The 17733-nt window shown below is 41.2% G+C and overlaps 1 protein-coding gene across 2 annotated transcripts in view; it reads right to left on the bottom strand.

Annotated features, from left to right (window-relative positions):
- Positions 1–17733, bottom strand: part of TEK (TEK tyrosine kinase, endothelial) — a 42708-nt gene that overhangs the window by 23147 nt on the left and 1828 nt on the right. For both annotated transcript variants that reach the window (XM_014956435.1, XM_014956436.1), the window contains exons 2-3: positions 5481–5792; positions 1471–1581 (exon numbers count right to left, since the gene is read on the bottom strand). In XM_014956435.1, the coding sequence (XP_014811921.1) occupies positions 1471–1581; positions 5481–5792 (423 nt within the window). The remainder of the gene's footprint in view (positions 1–1470; positions 1582–5480; positions 5793–17733) is intronic.

Raw genomic sequence — 17733 nt, 5'->3', positions numbered from 1 at the left:
GTTACACTGATAATGAAACAACTGTTTTTCACTGTGTTGAAATAATTTAGAAGGTAAACAGCGTCACACAGGACCTTTACTGTCTGTGATCATGCATACTATCATACTATCACTTTGACTATAGTAAAATTTCAGGCAGCCTGGAAATGTAAAACTTTGCTGAGGATCATAATCAAAACAGCAAAAAAGATCTTGGATCAATTTAATCCATGACAACATGTAAGAATTCTTCAAAAAAGGAGAAATAATGAAAGGGATTAGTTCTGAAATTGGGGTGGTGGGGTTTTTTTTTGCATATCTTTTGAGTTACAAACTGCAAAACAAACGTGGCAGAAAAGTATTAAGAAAGAAGCCTTATGCTCACTGTTTGTTAGCAAGGTTCAGGTTTTGTGGCTTGTTTTCCAAGGTGGCATGTATTATTCCAATATGTTACAGCAATCTTATTTAGCAGAACAGATTCATTCTCTAGACAGCCCCTCTAGACAGAGGGTCTGTAAGGGGAAAGTGGTAATTTAAATGACTGAAGTGAAAGACTGCAACAGTTAAATACAACAGGACAAGTGTTTTCTCTTCTTTGCCAGCTGCTGTATCAGAAATCCTGAGCGATGCTATTTCAGCTGTAATCTCAGGTGAACTTGACCTACTGTCCAGTGACATGGTGAATTTGAGGCTTTCTGCCAGGTTTCCAGTTGGAATCCCAGATAAGGCAGCACCATGATGTAAGCATTCCTGCTCTAACATACCAGCTGGTTCTTGTATGAGAAAATGCTGACAGGAGATCATGACATTTCCTGGAGGACTCTGAAAGGACAAGTGATGGTAAACTTTCTCCACCTTGCACTGCCATAGCTGTAGCAACACACAACTGAACAGTGAATAACATGTGATTTAGGTGCCATGTTTCATAGAAAAGTTGGTATCATAAATCTTACAACCTGACTAATTTTTGTAGTTGAATGAAATAAGGATTAGATTTTTGACAGTTTTGCCTTTCTAATAGCAGCTTACTAGTGCTTACTTTCTTAGCCTGAAGAGCGCTGTAGAAGCTAAATGGCCTCTAAAAGCCATTTGGAAATGGAAAGGTACGCACTTGAAAAGCAATAGAAATGCAAAGAAAGATGCAATAACTAGGCCTTCACAGTGGCATAGCTAAAAAAAAAGCCCAAAAAGGTGCTAAAATCAGCCAGGGAAATATATGAGGGGTTATAGAAGGAAATCAAAAAGGAAAATAAGAAACAAAGCAAAGGCATAAACAGAGAATTTGGCATTCTGGTGGAAGAAAAACAAGTCAGCTCAACATATTGGATCTGGCAAATGGCTCCTTTAGGGAACATTAAATGCATGAGGATCTGTGTCTGCTCCCCTTGCACGGTATGGGCATCGTCAGCAACAACTTTAAAATAGATACATGGCACTTAGCTAAGGCAATAATAGCAGGAAGAGAAAAGCCAAGACAGAAAGTTTAATTACCATTTTTGTAGATCACTGCATCTTCCTCTTTTGCTGCCATTCTGATGAAGGAAATATTCACATGCTCTCCCTTATTTGCTGTAACAGTTAATGCAACCGGGTGGAATGAGGCTGAAAACAGAACAGGACAGAAGTACAGGATAAATAGCAGCAGTTATTGTCTCTAACTGGTCTCTGGGCCAAAAGCTGAGAATGGTTTATAGCACGGCCCTAACTCAGCTTTTGACATTTAAATTTCTTTAGGGCACACACTGACTCTTTATCACCTGCAACCTCAACTCTATGTTTTGCCAGAGACAGAGGACTCGCCTATACCCTGAAACAACAGACTGCCACTAGAGCCTGGGTCATGAAACAAACAAACAAACAAAACCAGTATTATGGCTGAGTAGCTGGAAACACCCCCTAATTAGGAGCTCCCACTGTCTGTAAAACACTTTCCCGAGTTTCTTCATCCCTTGAGACATTTTTATAGCAGATTGGGCAAAGTTCTGGAAAATGCATGGTAGGGAACAAGGCATCATTTGCAAACAAATGCCCTGAGTGACTCAGCCCTCTTCTGTTTAAGCTTTATGACACAGAACAGTCAAGATAGTCCAGGAGACTACAGCCATGCAGTGTCTGGGGGACACGCAATAAGAGACATAAGGTGTGTCCTTCTGTTAGTTCACCATGCTCCCTGTAAATACCAAGAGTGTTTGCCTGCATTAAGAGCAAAAGAAAAAATCAGATTCACAGATCATCTGAATGAGAGAATTTTGACATTTTAATGCTTTGTTTCTGTTTGGAAATAAGACAGCTATTGGAAATGGATAGTTCTTTGCAGAGTGGAATTTCCATCCCCTCTTCTAGTTTGCAGCATCCCCCTGTTGCAGTTCTAGTGTTTGGGCTCTGAGCCTCTGCCACCTCTTCATTCCCCTGTAAGTGCTATCTAATTGATTTCAGTGAGACTTTTCCTGCATGATATGCACATGTGTGGGAATCTACTGAGCATTTGCCATGTTACCTGGGCGCTGCTATCTATACTTAGGGCTCACAGAAACAGAGATTTCTAATATACAGTAATGAAATAAGATCTCATCTGAAACAGGCAAACAAAAACTGAAAGCAGTCCCAACTTACTGTCAGCTCCTGAGTTAGAAGTTATTTATGAATAACAAATGCATGGTGAAAACCATGATCTATTTAGGAAAAGAAAATTTAATAGCTTTCAAAAAAACAAATTGCTAGTTACAAATGATCCTAAGTGGTTTAGTTGCAGTGGTTTTTGAACCAAATTTAGTGAGGCATTACTAATTTTTTTAACAAGATATTAAACTTTTGTATTCTTATTTTCTTTTCTTTGTATGTTGTTTAGCCTAACCACAAGACTTTTTCTTCAGAGTATTGTTGCAATAGAAAAGAACCCACACTCTCTGGTGGGCCCAGTTCCAACGTATTTTTAGATTGTGACTTGTATTTCATGATTTCACGTCTCGAGTCTGCCAATTCCTTATACAGACATAATGAACTGAGTTGCACAGCAAGTGCCGTAACAGACTGTTTCATTGTTGTCCCTTTGCCCACTCTAGAGAGTTTCTGTGGGGGAAACCCAATCATATATATGAAAATACACATTTATTGTATAGAGAAATTGCATAAATTATATTTGACTAGATGCAGAACAGGCTCTATAGTGTTCTATTCCAGATATATGTGCTGCAAACAGTATAAGCATTACTCTCCATACACATAGAAAGCATAATCTGTTCCCTCTCACTGCATGTATGAATATTACATGTATAACCCTAATGTTAAAATATAAAGAATTCTGAAGAATGGACTCATTACTTTCAGAATGGCACGTGTAGAGAAGAGCAGAAAAATGAACCTGTTATCTTCCCATATTACACAACAAAGATCATCACTGTATCTGCATGTCTGACAATAGGTACATAATCGGGCAGATGACAGTGGGGCTAAAGTGAGCAGGGCTACCCAAATGACTAATGCCTAGGGAGCGTTTCAGCAGGTTCTTGCCTGGAGGCTGCAAAAACAGTGGCTGGATTTTCAGAAGGGCTGCTCCTTCCCGTGCTTTTGTGTCCTTAATGGGAAACTGCACGTTTCAACTCCTGCTCAATTTTTGGGTGTTGAAAAACACACTCTGCCTGTAAAAATTATTCAGACAACAACAGTAAAGGGGCAAAAGGCCTGTTTTCCAACTACAGATGCTTTGCCAAACCTCACAGTCCTTCACTGACCTCTTCTTCCTCTTTCTGTGCACTTTAGTAGCTTTGAGAATTTCTGTCGCGTCTCTTTCTCACCCATCTAGCCTGATTAGATTACACGCCTTCACTGATGAGTTGTTAGCTCAAATTTTGTCAGTGAAGGCTTTTGCATAGAAAATTTGAAAAATGCATTCAAACCTAGAAATGATTCAAAGAAACCTACCTTCTGCTGGCATGAATGTTGTGTTATTTCTGGTTAGAACAACTACTGTCACGTAGGAAGCTCTCAAAGTTTTATTATTTTAAATTCTCTGCTTTTAGGTCCACAGATACTAAGTGCAAAAAACCCCTAATTGATTCAGAAGACATTCTTCCACCCATAGAGGTTGCTTTACACGGCAGCCAGAGATGTGTTCTGCCCACTGGCATGCTGCCACAGGCAGGGTCACATTGACTTTCAATGGACCATTATCTTATCTTCTCCTCATTGTAGCCTGCTTTGAAACAAGGGAGTTGTCAGTCTGCATCTGCAGAGCTTTCTTGGTGACCAGTCCAACCCTTCAAAGACCACATATGGTCAGAGAAAAAGAAAAATGCCATTGTCCTGCCCACCTTGCTTCTAATGTTCCCCTACTAAAATAAATAAATAGACATTAGCTGTAGCTCAGACAAATGAAAACCTTCTTTTTCTAAATTTGTTATGTAATTTCAGGAGACACAAACGATGTAATTACTCTTACTAAAACCTTATAAAGAAAGGTTAAATATGTCAAGCCTCCTCACAGACCAGCTGCCATACAATCATAGAATCATAAAATTGTCTAAGTTGGAAGGGACCTTTAAGATCACCTAGTCCAACCATCAACCTAACTCTGACCAAACAAAACATTACCAATACAGTGAAGTCTACTAAAAATTGGCTAAAGTTTTGAAAACTTTATTTGCTGCAGAACTTTTCTGTAGTTTATGGTGGTTTCTGCTTTGGAACTTGTCCCAGAAGCCCTATGAGGTCCAGAGACAAGCAAAATTTTGCACATAAGAGAATGTAATTTACTGGCTAGATTGCTTGGAAATCCCACCTTCTTGTCCCACCAGCTCCCTGCCATATTTGCTTTTTCTACTCTGTATAGGCTTAAAATCAAAACCAAGTCAATTGTGAAATCCATAGTGAATTTTTGTGAATAACCTTCTTACATTTTGGGAAAATTCTCTGGATTTTCTTTCCAATGTTGAACTGGATTGGTTTTATTCATACTGACAAAGAGTGTGGAGATCCAAAGTTTCTGATCTGTAGCTTTACTAAACCTTAGGCAACAGTTATTTTCTAGGCTCAGGTTGCCCATTTATTTAAAAAGAAAATAAAAAAGGGTAGCGATGTTTAGCTATCTACATCTCAGGTCTGTCAAGACTTTAAAATGGAAACACGTTTAGAAATTAAGGGTCTGGGATGTGAAAACCTCAGTGCAGGAGTTACTGTATGTGTTATATCATGGGGTCAGTGAAGCCAGTAACGTACCTTATTTGCCACCTGATTTTGTGTTCCTGGTAGTAGCCAGATACAGGCAGAATACCTACAAATGTCTGACTAATTTCCACAAGGAAATGACTAGCAGCTAGTATAGACCCGTTGTCTCTGCATTTAGAAAAAAAAAAACCAAGGGCTTGAGACAAGTCTATTTTTGTTGACTCCAGACTGCCTTGCCTCCTCTGGAGCCACATTTGTGCCCACTTGTGTCAGCCTGGGATAACTGCCAGTCTGCAAGCAGTGACACGCGACATTCAGGTCTGACCACTATACGGTACCTCCCAGCGGCATCTTCATGGTGTGTATCCTCGTCACCTCATCCTTGAGCTTCCCTTCACAGTAATAGGCTCCAATAGTCTCACTGGCCTGTTCCCTCTTCCACACCACTGTTTTGGCTGTCGCTCTCTTTAAGTCTTCATTAACTTCCAGTGGTTCCCGGTGCTGGTTTGTCACATCCTCCTGGTCTCGGTCTATTGTGATAGACTCTCGGGAACGCCATTTGGAAGTGATACAGATAAGTGATGTCTCGGAGTTGCCCACCAGAGGGAATGAATTGATCAGTATGAGGTCCAGTGCCGCTTCCACTTTACCTAAGGAAAAAAGCAGGAAGTGAAAAAACTTTACTGCAGAGTTTGAGTATGTGTCCAGTAAAATCACTGTAAAGCTGTTCCACCCAGCACTCAGGGCTTCTCTGCCTGGTGCCTTGTACAGCTTTGTGCAAAATAGGAAGGCTGTAGATTGACTATTCTGCTATCCTGACTTCAGGATTTGCTTTTTATGTCATGAACAGATGGAATCCGTTCTTCTCAGAAGAGGAAATGAGTCTCACAAACTTGTGGAATTTCTTTCAAAAGCTGTTGCAGAAGCCCAGGGAAAACCATGGGCTGCAGAAGCAGACAGATCTTGGATAGTTAGACATGTACATGTGTCTCAAGTATGGTGCTTTACTGGTAAAAGGGTTGGTAGATTATAAGGCTGTCAGTTAAATAGTGAAGTTTTTATATCCTTTACAAGGATTTAATATGTATGAATAAAGTAGATATATCTTTCAGTTATAAGAACTGGTAGTACTTTGAACACTTGCAGTATTTTTTCCAGCTGTTTTATGAATTTGGATTAATGATTTCATAATAATTTCATGTTAACCATTCCAAGCCCTAACAGACAGCAGCAAGAACCATGGCACAAAGAAACTTTCTCAAAAAAAACAAAGAACAAGCTGTTTGCACTAGTAAAGCCATTTTTTATGAGGTTAGGTTTAAATCAATTGAATTGGCTCCCTTTGATCAACAGAACAGATAGAAATACATGGAGATTGAAGCTCTTTGAAAATGACAGATAGACGCCTAATTAAAACAGTCTGGCAGAGTGCTACAGATTTATTTGTTCAAATGCACATAGCAGGAGGGAAATACAGCTCTCCTATAATCAAAAATTTGCAAATAACAGGCGTTTCCCTTCACTTCTGAAATTCAGGGTAAGGAGAAGGGAAACAGTAACATTTTTTCCATCTGAAACAGGAAGAATAATCGGTTTCTTTTATTCATCACATCTATTTTCCTGCTTTGGATACAAGAATATTTTGTATTTGCACAGAGAGACCCAATATTTAGCAGCGCTACTCAGCTTCCAAATGTTTTTCTGATTGGAAGGAAGGGGTATAGTCTTAGATAAGGGAGGTCAAAAGGTCTTTGTGCTGACTGGAGCCTTTGCGTGTGTCCCTGCGGCGCTCGGGGCCAAGGGAGGAGGTCCTCCTCTGCTCTCCCTGCCAGCAACCACTCTGGGGACACAAGTATCTTGACAGCCCACTGACACTCACCACACCCAGCCAGTCTGCCACCATCACCACCCTTTAATGTGCCAGCACAGATAACTTGCACTTACACAATGGAGAAATGAAACCTCCTGGAAAGGATGCAGCGGCCATTAAAGTAAATATTACATAGAGGCGCAGGTCAGCGAAGTCAGTGCATCCTGCTGCACATTATAAAAATAAATCCTTTGAACAAAGTTGAAGAAGTATATGTGATAGAAATGAGGCCAGACTCCTTCATTCATTTTACAGGGCACTAATTGCAACATTTGGGTCTGAATTAATGGTCTGAAGTTGCAGCAGGGGAGGTTTAGGTTAGATCTTAGGAAGAATTACTTTACTGAGAGGGTGGTCAGGCACCAGAACTGCCTGCCCAGGGAGGTGCTGGGGTCACCACCTATTTTAAGGTATTTAAGAAACGTATAGACATGGCACTTCAGGGCATGCTCTAGTGCCCAAGATTGTTGGTTTGTGTCTGTTTGTGTTTTGTTTGCCTGGGCTTCTTTTTTTTTTTTTTTTTTTTGGCGTGGTTGGACTCAATGATCTCAAAGGTCCCATCCAACCATGAGGATTCTGTGATTTCTGCTCTTACTATGGGTCTAAGGGACTGGCTGAAGGCAGATGTAATTTAACAGTCACCAACACTGAACGCAGAGGGCTTCAGTTTATATCTGCAAGGATCACGTTCCAGGTAGGGATATTCTTAAAATCTGGAATTGCAAGATCCTGATTTCTGCAAATTTTTGTGAAACTCAGAACCAAATCTGGATCCAAACTCCATGACTTGACATGATTATCTGTGTTAAGGTCAGGCAGGGTGCTGCAGCTCAGAACTGAAATACTTTGATGTTTCTGCCTAGCATCCACAGGACACAGAGCTGCAGCTGCATTTCCAATAAAATTTGCTGTAATCCTTCAGAGGATGGCTGTTCGTCCAGGGCTCCAGTACCATTCCTCTAATATTTCTGTGTTCTTCTGAGTACCAACACAGAATGAAAGTTGAAAATAACACCTCCTTCTGCTTCCCTTTCCCCACCCCGCCCTGCACCTCAACCTTTTAATACACTGAGAGAAAGCAGGAGAAGCCTGAGTTTTGAGGACTAGTTTTCATGCTGCCTTTGATCCCTATGCAAAACATAGCAAATCAATATCATATCAGATTCAGGGAATTTGCTGCATATTTCTCAGTTTTCTTTGTAGTGATACAAACAATGTAATCAAGGCATAGAACAAGCATAGCTTCAGCGTACTGCTTATTTGCTCTTGTGATTACTCCAGATGAATCAAAATCTAGCCACTGGTGCATGGATATTGTTCTTATTGATTTTCTAAATATAGGTAATTTTTTGTCATATTAGACACTGCAGAGTAGCCCAGATATGTCTGAGGCAGGCAGAGCACAGATGGAGTTTCATGCCTTCCTGGAGAAGCACTACGTGGTCATTCTGTGTATAAAAGGGAGTAGTATATCTATGCATAAGTATGGAAACATATGCCAAGGATGACGCGGTAGCTAAGGTTTCACAGCTGGCATATATTACAAGCAGAAATTAAGATATATCCAATTGAAAGTTTTGCATAAGGGAAAGCTATGCTTTAGGTGTATTTAAAAAAAAAAATAGAAAAGCACCCCAGGAGCACATGACTTGAAGGCAACTGACTTCTTCACCACTCGTTCAACTCAGAATCTAGCAGGACTGGCATTTTAAAGTCACCCTAAGGCCTCTGAGGTGATAGGAAGGCTTTCTTGACTGACTTTTGGTGAGTTGCTCCCCCAGATTGTGGAAAAAAAAGCCACAGAAAATTATAAAATCCACCTATGCTTTATGCTGAAGAACTCCTACAACATCTCTTTCTGGTAATACAGCTTAAGCTAACCCTTTGCTAAAAAACTGGCAAAAGTTAAGTAAATCCTACTCTTGATGTTAATGAAGACTTTGAGTATGTAAGGACCAAATAAGGACAACAGGATTTAGCTCTCTGAGAAAAGCACAACAAATACAGACAGGAAATGTCCTGTCTCCGTACCAGTGACAATCCCCTGCGCTTCCTTGAAAAAACCCTTTTACTCCTGCCCTGGTCCTTGAAGAATTGACCTTATCAGGAAGGCAATTTGCTGTGTGTGCAAATAGATTTTAAGAAGAGAGAGCAGTTGCAGAAGGCTGATTCTGGAAATGGGAGATGCCATGAAGAGAGCATGCACTGCCCAGTATTTATGACACACACTGGTGGTGGTGCAGTACTTTGAGCCCTTCCAGCACAAAGAAAATGGCATCCTCTAAAACAGTAAGTTTGCAGCCCAGAAGGCCAATCACATCCTGGGCTGCATCAAAAGATGTGTTGCCAGCAGGTCCAGAGAGGTGATTCTTCCACTTTGCTCTGGTGAGACCTCGCCTGGAGTATTGTGTGCAGGGCTGGAGCCCTCAATATAGGAAAGATATGGACCTGATGAAGCAGGTCCAGAGGAGGGCCACAAGGGTGATCAGGGGGTTGGAGCACCTCTGCTACGAGGACAGGCTGAGGGAGCTGGGGTTGTTCCGCCTAGAGAAGAGGTGGCTCTGGGGGGACCTAATAGCAGCCTTCCAGTACCTGAAGGGGGCCTACAGGAAGGCTGGGGAGAGCCTGTTTACAAAGGCCTGCAGTGACAGGACGAGGGGCAATGGCTTTAAGCTGGAGGGGAGCAGATTTAGATTGGAGATTAGGAGAGGGTTCTTCACTGTGAGGGTGGTGGAGCACTGGAACATGTTGCCCAGGGAGGTGGTTGAGGTCCCATCCCTGGAGATATTCAAGGTGAGGCTCGATGAGGCCCTGGGCAACCTGGTCTAGTTGGGGGTGTCCCTGCTGACTGCGGGGAGGTCGGACTAGATGGCCTTTGGAGGTCCCTTCCAGCCTGGACAATTCTATGATTCTAAATAATAGCACAGCTACTATATCACATACAGCACAGTTATTGCAAGGAGACACTTGCAGTTCTTCTTGGCCCACTTCTAACTACAGGATTGTGGTCTGTCTTGCTAGTAGATACCCAGCTGTATCTTCCACAGCTCCACTAGTACATATTTACCTAGGAAAATTGTGCTGAACAGAGAATAAGTGTGTGTCTCTGCAGCCCTTATGTGTTCTCATTCCCTTCCCACTTGCCATTCATACAGGCAGAGAGCCATCACATTTTCTGCACTGTCTTGCATGGGCAAAATGCAGCCAGGACCAGCTGGAAGAAACAGCTCTCAGGAATTCCCTGGAAGACATCCCAGACACAGGTCTGCTCAAAGAGCAAGAAAGTCTCTTGTAAAGTTTAAAACCTCACTTCCCTGAGTTAGGAAGACAGTAGTTGGGGAATAAAACAATGCTACAATCTCAAGCTGAGATAGTTTAATGAAAAAGAACATAGAATCATAGAATAGCCTGAGTTGGAAGGAGCCTTTAAAGGTCATCTAGTCCAGCCCCACCTACAATAAGCAGATCAACTAGATCCAGTTGCTCAGAGCCCAATTCAATCTGATCTTGATCTTGAATGTTTCCAGGGATGTGCCAACTACCACCTCTCTGTGGTGCTCATCTACCACCTCTCTCCAGTGCCTCACCAACCTCATCATAACAAATTTCTTCCTTATATCTAGTCTGAATCTACCCTCTTTTTGTTTAAAACAATTACCCCTTGTCCTATCACAACAAACCCTGCTAAAAACCCTCATCTTTCCTATAAGCCCCCTTTAAGTACTGAGAGGCCACAGTAAGTCTCCCCAGAGCCTTCTCTTCTCCACGCTGAACAACCCCAACTCTCTCATCCTGTCCTCATAGAAGAGGTGCTCCAGCCCTCTGATCATCTTTGTGCCCCTTCTCCTGGACCCTCTCCAAAAGGTCTGTGTCTTTCCTGTGCTGAGGACTCTAGAGCTGGACACAGTACTCCAAGTAGGGTCTCACCAGAGCAGTGTAGAGGGGCAGAATCACGTCCCTCAACCTGCTGGTGTCACTTTTCTTTTGATGTAACCCAGGATGCAGTTAGCTTTCTGAGTGCACATTGCTGGATCATGTTGAGCTTTTCTTCTACTAGTACCCCCAAGTCCTTCTTGGCAGAGCTTCTCTCAATCCCTTCATCCCCCAACCTGTGTTTATACTGGGGGTTGCCCTGACCCAGGTGCCAAACCTTGCACTTGGCCTACTTGAACCTCATGAGGTTCACATGGGCCTATTTCTGGAGCTTGTCCAGGTCCCTCTGGATGGGATTCTTTCCCTCAGGCATGTCACTCAGCTTGGTGTCATCTGCAAACTTGCTGAGGGTGCATTTGATCCCTCTATGTCATTGATGAAGATATTGAACAGTACTGGTCCCAGTACAGACCCCTGAAGGACACCATTTGTCACTGAGCTCCATCTCGACATTGAGCTGTTGACCATTGCCCTCTGGATGAGTACACACACCAAGTCTTATGAGAACAGAAGTGTTATGATTTGTCCTTTAATCTCAGAAAGTCCCTGCCCATGTAATTCCAGATTTACATTGTTAACCCTTGTCTGGTCCCCAGAAAATCACAGAAATATTCAAAACCATCTTTACCAAATGCAAGGCCCTCGCACAGTTGCCTGTAAATTGGAAAAGTGCTCATTTCTGTGGAGTGGCTAACAATCCTCTACCATAGCAAGCAGCCAGAGTGGTCACCTCCATCAAGGTAAAGAATAACTGCCCCCAAACATATTAATCACTAGTCCATATTTGCAAGGTATATTAAAAATGCAAAGTTTTAAATGCAAATGTTTTAGCTATTAATTAATACTGAGTAGCAGTAGAAGGAAAGAAATTCTTTAGACATTACAAATCCAGTGATGTATATATTTTCCTTACATTTGTAGAGATTTATTATTAATTGCTAGAAGTAACTATATGCTGGAAGTCCTTCCCTTGGCATTTGGAGCATAACAGAAAAAAATGAGCTGCGGTAAAAGGTAAGTGGAAAGATTAATAATTTTAAAGTACTAATTATTGAAAAGAAGAGAGGAGGGCATAAATTTCCAGTAAATTCCACCCCTTATTTTGTCATCGGATGAAGCAAGGGGATTAAAAGGTAATGTAATATGAAATGCTTAGTGAGGTTTTTTTGGTTTTTTTTTACTGTTATTTCTTGGAACACAAATTATTTCTGATATTATTTGGTAATAGGAATGTAAAACATATAGCTACTATATGAGCAGAGAAAAAGTAAAATATGTGCTTAGTTTAGATTTGGTGTTATGTTGAAAATAAACCAGTCAGTTGCACATGACACTCACTGAAGGATTTAAAAATTTTGTGACTGATAGAAGTGTATGTACCAGACTGTTAAGTCATCAACCACTCTTCCTTCAAGTCCTTAAAAAACAACACTAAGCACTCCCTCTGCTTGAAAGATTAAGGTTTTAACTTACTAAGTACCTCAGTATTCCTCATCGTGTCTTGTCTTGTAGTTACAAGTTTAGTTTTATCCTACTTGATTGGATTTTTCTGTATAAAATCACACACCAGATTAAAATAATTTAATTAATGTATTTAGGAATACAACAGGCAATCATGTAAGCAACTTTGAGCATATGATTAATTCCCAGTGAAGTACTGAATAACTTAACACTGACTTTTTTTTTTTTTTAAGGTAACTAATTAGCCAATTTAGAAGATAATCAGGATGGAAATATAAATGCAATATGAAGAGATTAACAAATAGAGACCTAACCCCCATGTCTCCTCTCTCTAAAAAAAAAAAGAAAAAAAAAGAAAAAAAAAAAAAAGGAGAAATAGAGTATTCCATACTTAATATTAAAGCTAGTCAGAAACTAATCCAAAACATTAGTTGTTTGAGGATATTTTTCATATGGATAGTGGAACATATACCACAACAGTATTTGGCAATCTTTATTTCCTCTTGCAGTCAACACTTCTCTTATCAATTATTTTGGTTATATTTTGTTCAGTCTCTAAAAAAGTAAATTATTTCAGGGGGCTTTGAAATCACATATTCATTTTATGGATGCAGTAGTCACTTAGTGCTCTGGAAATTTCATCTGGGATGCAAAGATAGCAGCAGTTCAGGTAATTTCTCCCAGTGAGTCAAGTTCTCCCCTGATAGCACACTCCTCTACAGGAAAACAAGGCTGAAATTATTATTACCAAAACAGATTAAGATTTTCTGCTACATGGCAGCAGCAGCAGGGAAGGAAAAAAAAAAAAAAAAAGAGACAGAAATGCTGCTGAAACACAGCTCACACATGAGCAAAAAAGTCAGGTTTGCCAATAAAACCTTTCTTGTTGTCCATGGAAAGAATCTTACTGCTTGTATCTTACTTGATGCTACTGTGAGCAGCTGTGGGAAAGCTCAAAGAATACTGAGACCTCTTGCCCTTAGAAATAGGGCCTTAATTGTGGAGGGAAGGTATCATGAAACTAACAAGAGACAAAAAAATCAGTGACAGAACATCACTGTACTACTTAGTAGTAGTGGGAAGACCAGAGCACAAGTGTGAAAAATAAAATAGCCTGTCAAAGCTACTAGGGCTAATGGTCTCTCACGGGCCCTTGGGAACATCTGGAGGAGCTGAAGGAAACGAAACTGCCGTCTTGCAAAATAGAATGAAATTGTTTTCTCTACATTTCAGTTGCCTCACAACCCGTCAAGGCAATCTTTTAAGGTGAAAAAGCTAGAAAAAAAGCAGTGGTGCAGCTTGGTTGGGGGTTTCCTGGTGAGGGTGCCTAAATGTGTGTGTGTATGTAACCAAAATGTAGAAAGACACTTTCTCATGACTTCTCCTTAGGTGTGGTTGACTATGAGGAAGTAAAGCTGAAAATGACGTATCAGCAGAACTTGCTTATTGAACAAGGAGCTGAGAATGTGCTAGATAATGCTGAAAAAAGATGAGGAATGTGGGAAAGCTCAAGTAGGACGGGCTTGTAGTTCAGCTACACCTGTCTGTATTTACAGCTGGCCAAATACAGGTACATACTGCTGCCAAGAAAGTACTTGCAAGCAAGAACAAGTATGTCCATAGCAATGGAGTTCCTGTATGTTGCATTATGAAGCTACTATGTTGTTCTGCATACATACACTGTATGTTGTTTGTGTGCATGTGCCAAGCTGAAGTATGCAAAATAACATAGGTATTAGTCTTTATAGGATTATATCAGTGCGTACAAGATGTGTAAGGTTAGCTGTCATGAAGCGTCTGTGAGCGTTGGCTGCTGGATGGATATATGTTCTACCACATTTGTGCCTGTCCAGCAGTGTACCCTCACTTTGCCACTTACTGATTTTTTCTGGGTAAAGAAGCAGGAGATATTTCTGGTGCTAAGCACACTTTGTGACTAATGAGGCTCAGGTCCCCGACGAGTGGCAGGTCTGGGATGAACAGCCAGAAAATAACACAATGAAATCAGCACGAACAGAAATGCAGATGGAACTGCACTGTTTAACATTATTAGTGCATGTTCTTAGTTTGGGTGTTACTTGGAGAACAGTTATCAAATCTGGGCCCTAAAAAGCAATCAGCATCTTAAACTCCTTACGGGAGAGTCTCCAGTTCAGACACAGGGTGGTTCTTTGCTACATGTCTCCCCGAAAACCATGGTGGAACAGGATCCTAAATACGATCTTGCCACTAGCACAGGGTAGACACTGTCTTTGGAGAGCAGCTCTTCATTGCCATTTCTCCAAGATTTTCATCCCACCTGTCCCAGATGATAGATCTTGGGTCACAGTGGGAGCTGACCACTATACATCTGTCTCACCTAAGTGGTAAGCGCATCCATTGTGCTTCATTTCTTCTGTAACTACCCAAAACCTTCCACACCACAATGACTTTCCAAGGTCTTCCCTGGAAAGACTGAACAGAGGTTTTGTGTGTTTAAGAGACAGGTCTGGGTCAAGCAGGCTCAAGTCTATATGAACAATACAGAGCAGGTTTCCAACCCACGTAGTTCTCATTGTGGGCAAAAAAAGACCAAATTGACATCTTCCCTGCCTTAAAACCAGCTGCTCAGCTACAATTAGTCTGTCTGACCTCTATGCTCCCTCTTGTCCACCTAAAGCCTTCCAGATGAGATTCTTGTTGGTATGAGACCATCTCTGCAAAATGTTACAGCTTGCTTTTTTTTTTTTTCCCTGAAATAAAATTTCAGCAAAAAAGTAATCCTTCCAACCAGCTTAATTATGACTAAAAATCCAAACAATCTATTATACATACATGTATATAGATATAGATATATATGAAATCTGCTTCTAAAACAATAGCATATGTTAACACTTGTGAATGCAGTGTGATTTCACTTCACCCTTTCAGATTTGATTCCTCCGGGTCTGATGCAATGCCTTTTCACTCCTGACTATTCCCAGCTGCTGAAATGGCCTTTGGGAGCACAGGCTTCCTGAGAGCTATTCTACCTCTCACAAGATCTGAACCAGGCACACATCAAGAGAAAATTCTAAAGCTAAAAAATAAAAGAACTGGAGAGAATCAGCCTGCTTTTGTAACTCCACGTAGCACAGAGCTGCCCACACAGGCTGAAGCGGGTGTTTTTGTCTTCCAGCTGCAGAGTTAGGGAGCGATGAATTAGGTCACAGCTGGAACCCTTTTTCTTTGCAAACATATAGCCAACAATGTAACTAAAACAGAACAGCCCTCTTTCACCAATAAGACAGATCCATCAATTTTGTAGTCATGACCGTCCTGTCAGAACTGTGCAGCAATACCAACATTCAGCAGGTCAGAGATTCAACCAGTGATTCCTGTGTCAGGCCCGTGGTTTCCAGATTAGATGAAGGCTACACCTCAAGAGGAGTCGAAATTTCATGTAAATTTCATGCTCATAAAAAAGACACCAGAATATTGCTCCCTTTGGGTAAATAGCCTAAGCGTGGAAGGCAGATGCAACTGCTAAGTCTCACAAATTGAATACACTTCAGGAACAAGGATGAAAACTACATTAATAGTCTGATAATTTAGGTATCCAAAATGCTGTGTGTCAGTGTAATGTCTAGTCAGCACAGTTTTGAAATACTTTAGATTAAAAGCTCAAATGTGGTTGTGCCCCCCGCTTTGGCTGTGGGAGGCTGAAACCCCAGCTCTGCAGCCACAGAACAGACTGAAGTTCAGGTGCCATTTTGATCTGAAAAAAGCATATTTGAAGATACTCACATAGGCTTGGTTCCTTTAATTATGCAAAAAAATGGCACTCATATTCACTGTCACAGGCATGTATTAACTATAGGTTAGTGGAGGTCTTCTTTAGGTTAAGCTTCACAAGAGAAAAACTAGTCTGGAAATAGAATTATCAGAACTTTCCAGTCTATCTAAAAATTATGATTTCTTGCAATTTTGAAGAGCCTACAGCACATTATATGGGTGCTTGTGTATCTGGTAATGTATGCTAAAAGATGCTTAGCTTTCTAAATAAGTAAATAAGTCACATAATAAAGATAATGTATATAATTTATGGTGGGTTTTTTTTTTTTTGTAACACCAACTGATTGCAAAGAAAACACAGTTATCAACAGGGATGACAGAGAGCTAGCACTGAACGCTACCGCACTGTTAGTTGCACTGCACTGTCACTCTTTCTTAAAAGGCTAATATAACCTTTTGTGTCTTTTGCCATATATAGGTCCAATAGCTAAATCACACACACACACACAAAATTTAAAAAACTTCCAGTATTTTTAGAAACCCACTAGATTTAAGATTACTGGTAGAGCAAATCTATAGCATAGAAGATTGTGTCTGTCTTGGAGAACAGAGACATTTGACAATGTATTTGTTCCTGCCAGAAACAGCGTAAGAAATGTACTTGAAACTGGTTTTAATTGTTGCTGGTTTCCACAAATCTCTTTCTGACAGTGGCCGTCTTGTTAAAATAAAGGCTCACTCATGAACATTTCTGAGAGTTAGCCCACTGTGAGAAGCTGCAACCAAATTTCCAGACCATCTGAGGATGTGGTTAAAAGGCAAAAGCTACGGGAGTTCTGTCAGCCTTCCAAGGGAGTAGGTGAGTCTGTGGCTCTTCTTTGGTCAGGGCTTAACAGATTGTACCTAGCCACAAGCTAGGTGGATCCACGCTTCAGGATGGATGTCAGGATCATTTTGATCCTACAGAGTGCTGGCTGGAGTAGAATCAACCCAGAGAAAAATTTGTGGTGATGCTCAGTTTAGTTTAAAGAATCCCAGCAGGATTAAATTCAACCCCTTGAACGTTTGCAGTGGCAAACAGTCACCGTATATAGAGTGCAAAAGCAAGCATTTGGGTGTATTTGGATGTTACCTTCCAAATCAGACCTTTAGCTCTAGCTGCGAATGGAGTGCTGTTATTGAAAGAAAAAAAAAAAAAAAAAAAAACATTAAATCAAGGGCCGTTTCTCGTAAGGAGAGCCAAGCCTTCACCTTGGAAAAGGGTGGAGTGGATTTTGTGCCTACCCAGCAACACACCCAGGGTAGCCCACGCCGGTGGGGGGGGAGAAGGTTCAGGCAGTTGAGGCTGCGGGGTGAGGGCAATGCCTCCCCTGCGCCGGGAATGTCAGCCCCGCTTTCCTGAGCTCCGCCTGCAGTATCTAGAGGAAAGCAGGCTCGCATTGTCTTCCACCGCTGGCCCCAGGAAACATGATATCATTCTCAAACAAAAGCGGGAAAGCTGACAGATCTATGGAGATGGGTGTGACTGCAGCACACACCTCGCCGCTCGGCCCCTGTGGAAAAGGCAGTGACCG

Source organism: Calidris pugnax, unplaced genomic scaffold, assembly GCF_001431845.1.
Source record: "Calidris pugnax isolate Ruff unplaced genomic scaffold, ASM143184v1 scaffold262, whole genome shotgun sequence".
Lineage (NCBI taxonomy): Eukaryota > Metazoa > Chordata > Aves > Charadriiformes > Scolopacidae > Calidris > Calidris pugnax.
The sequence above is the reverse complement of the archived record's forward strand: the minus strand, read 5'-3'. Positions and strand labels throughout refer to the sequence as shown.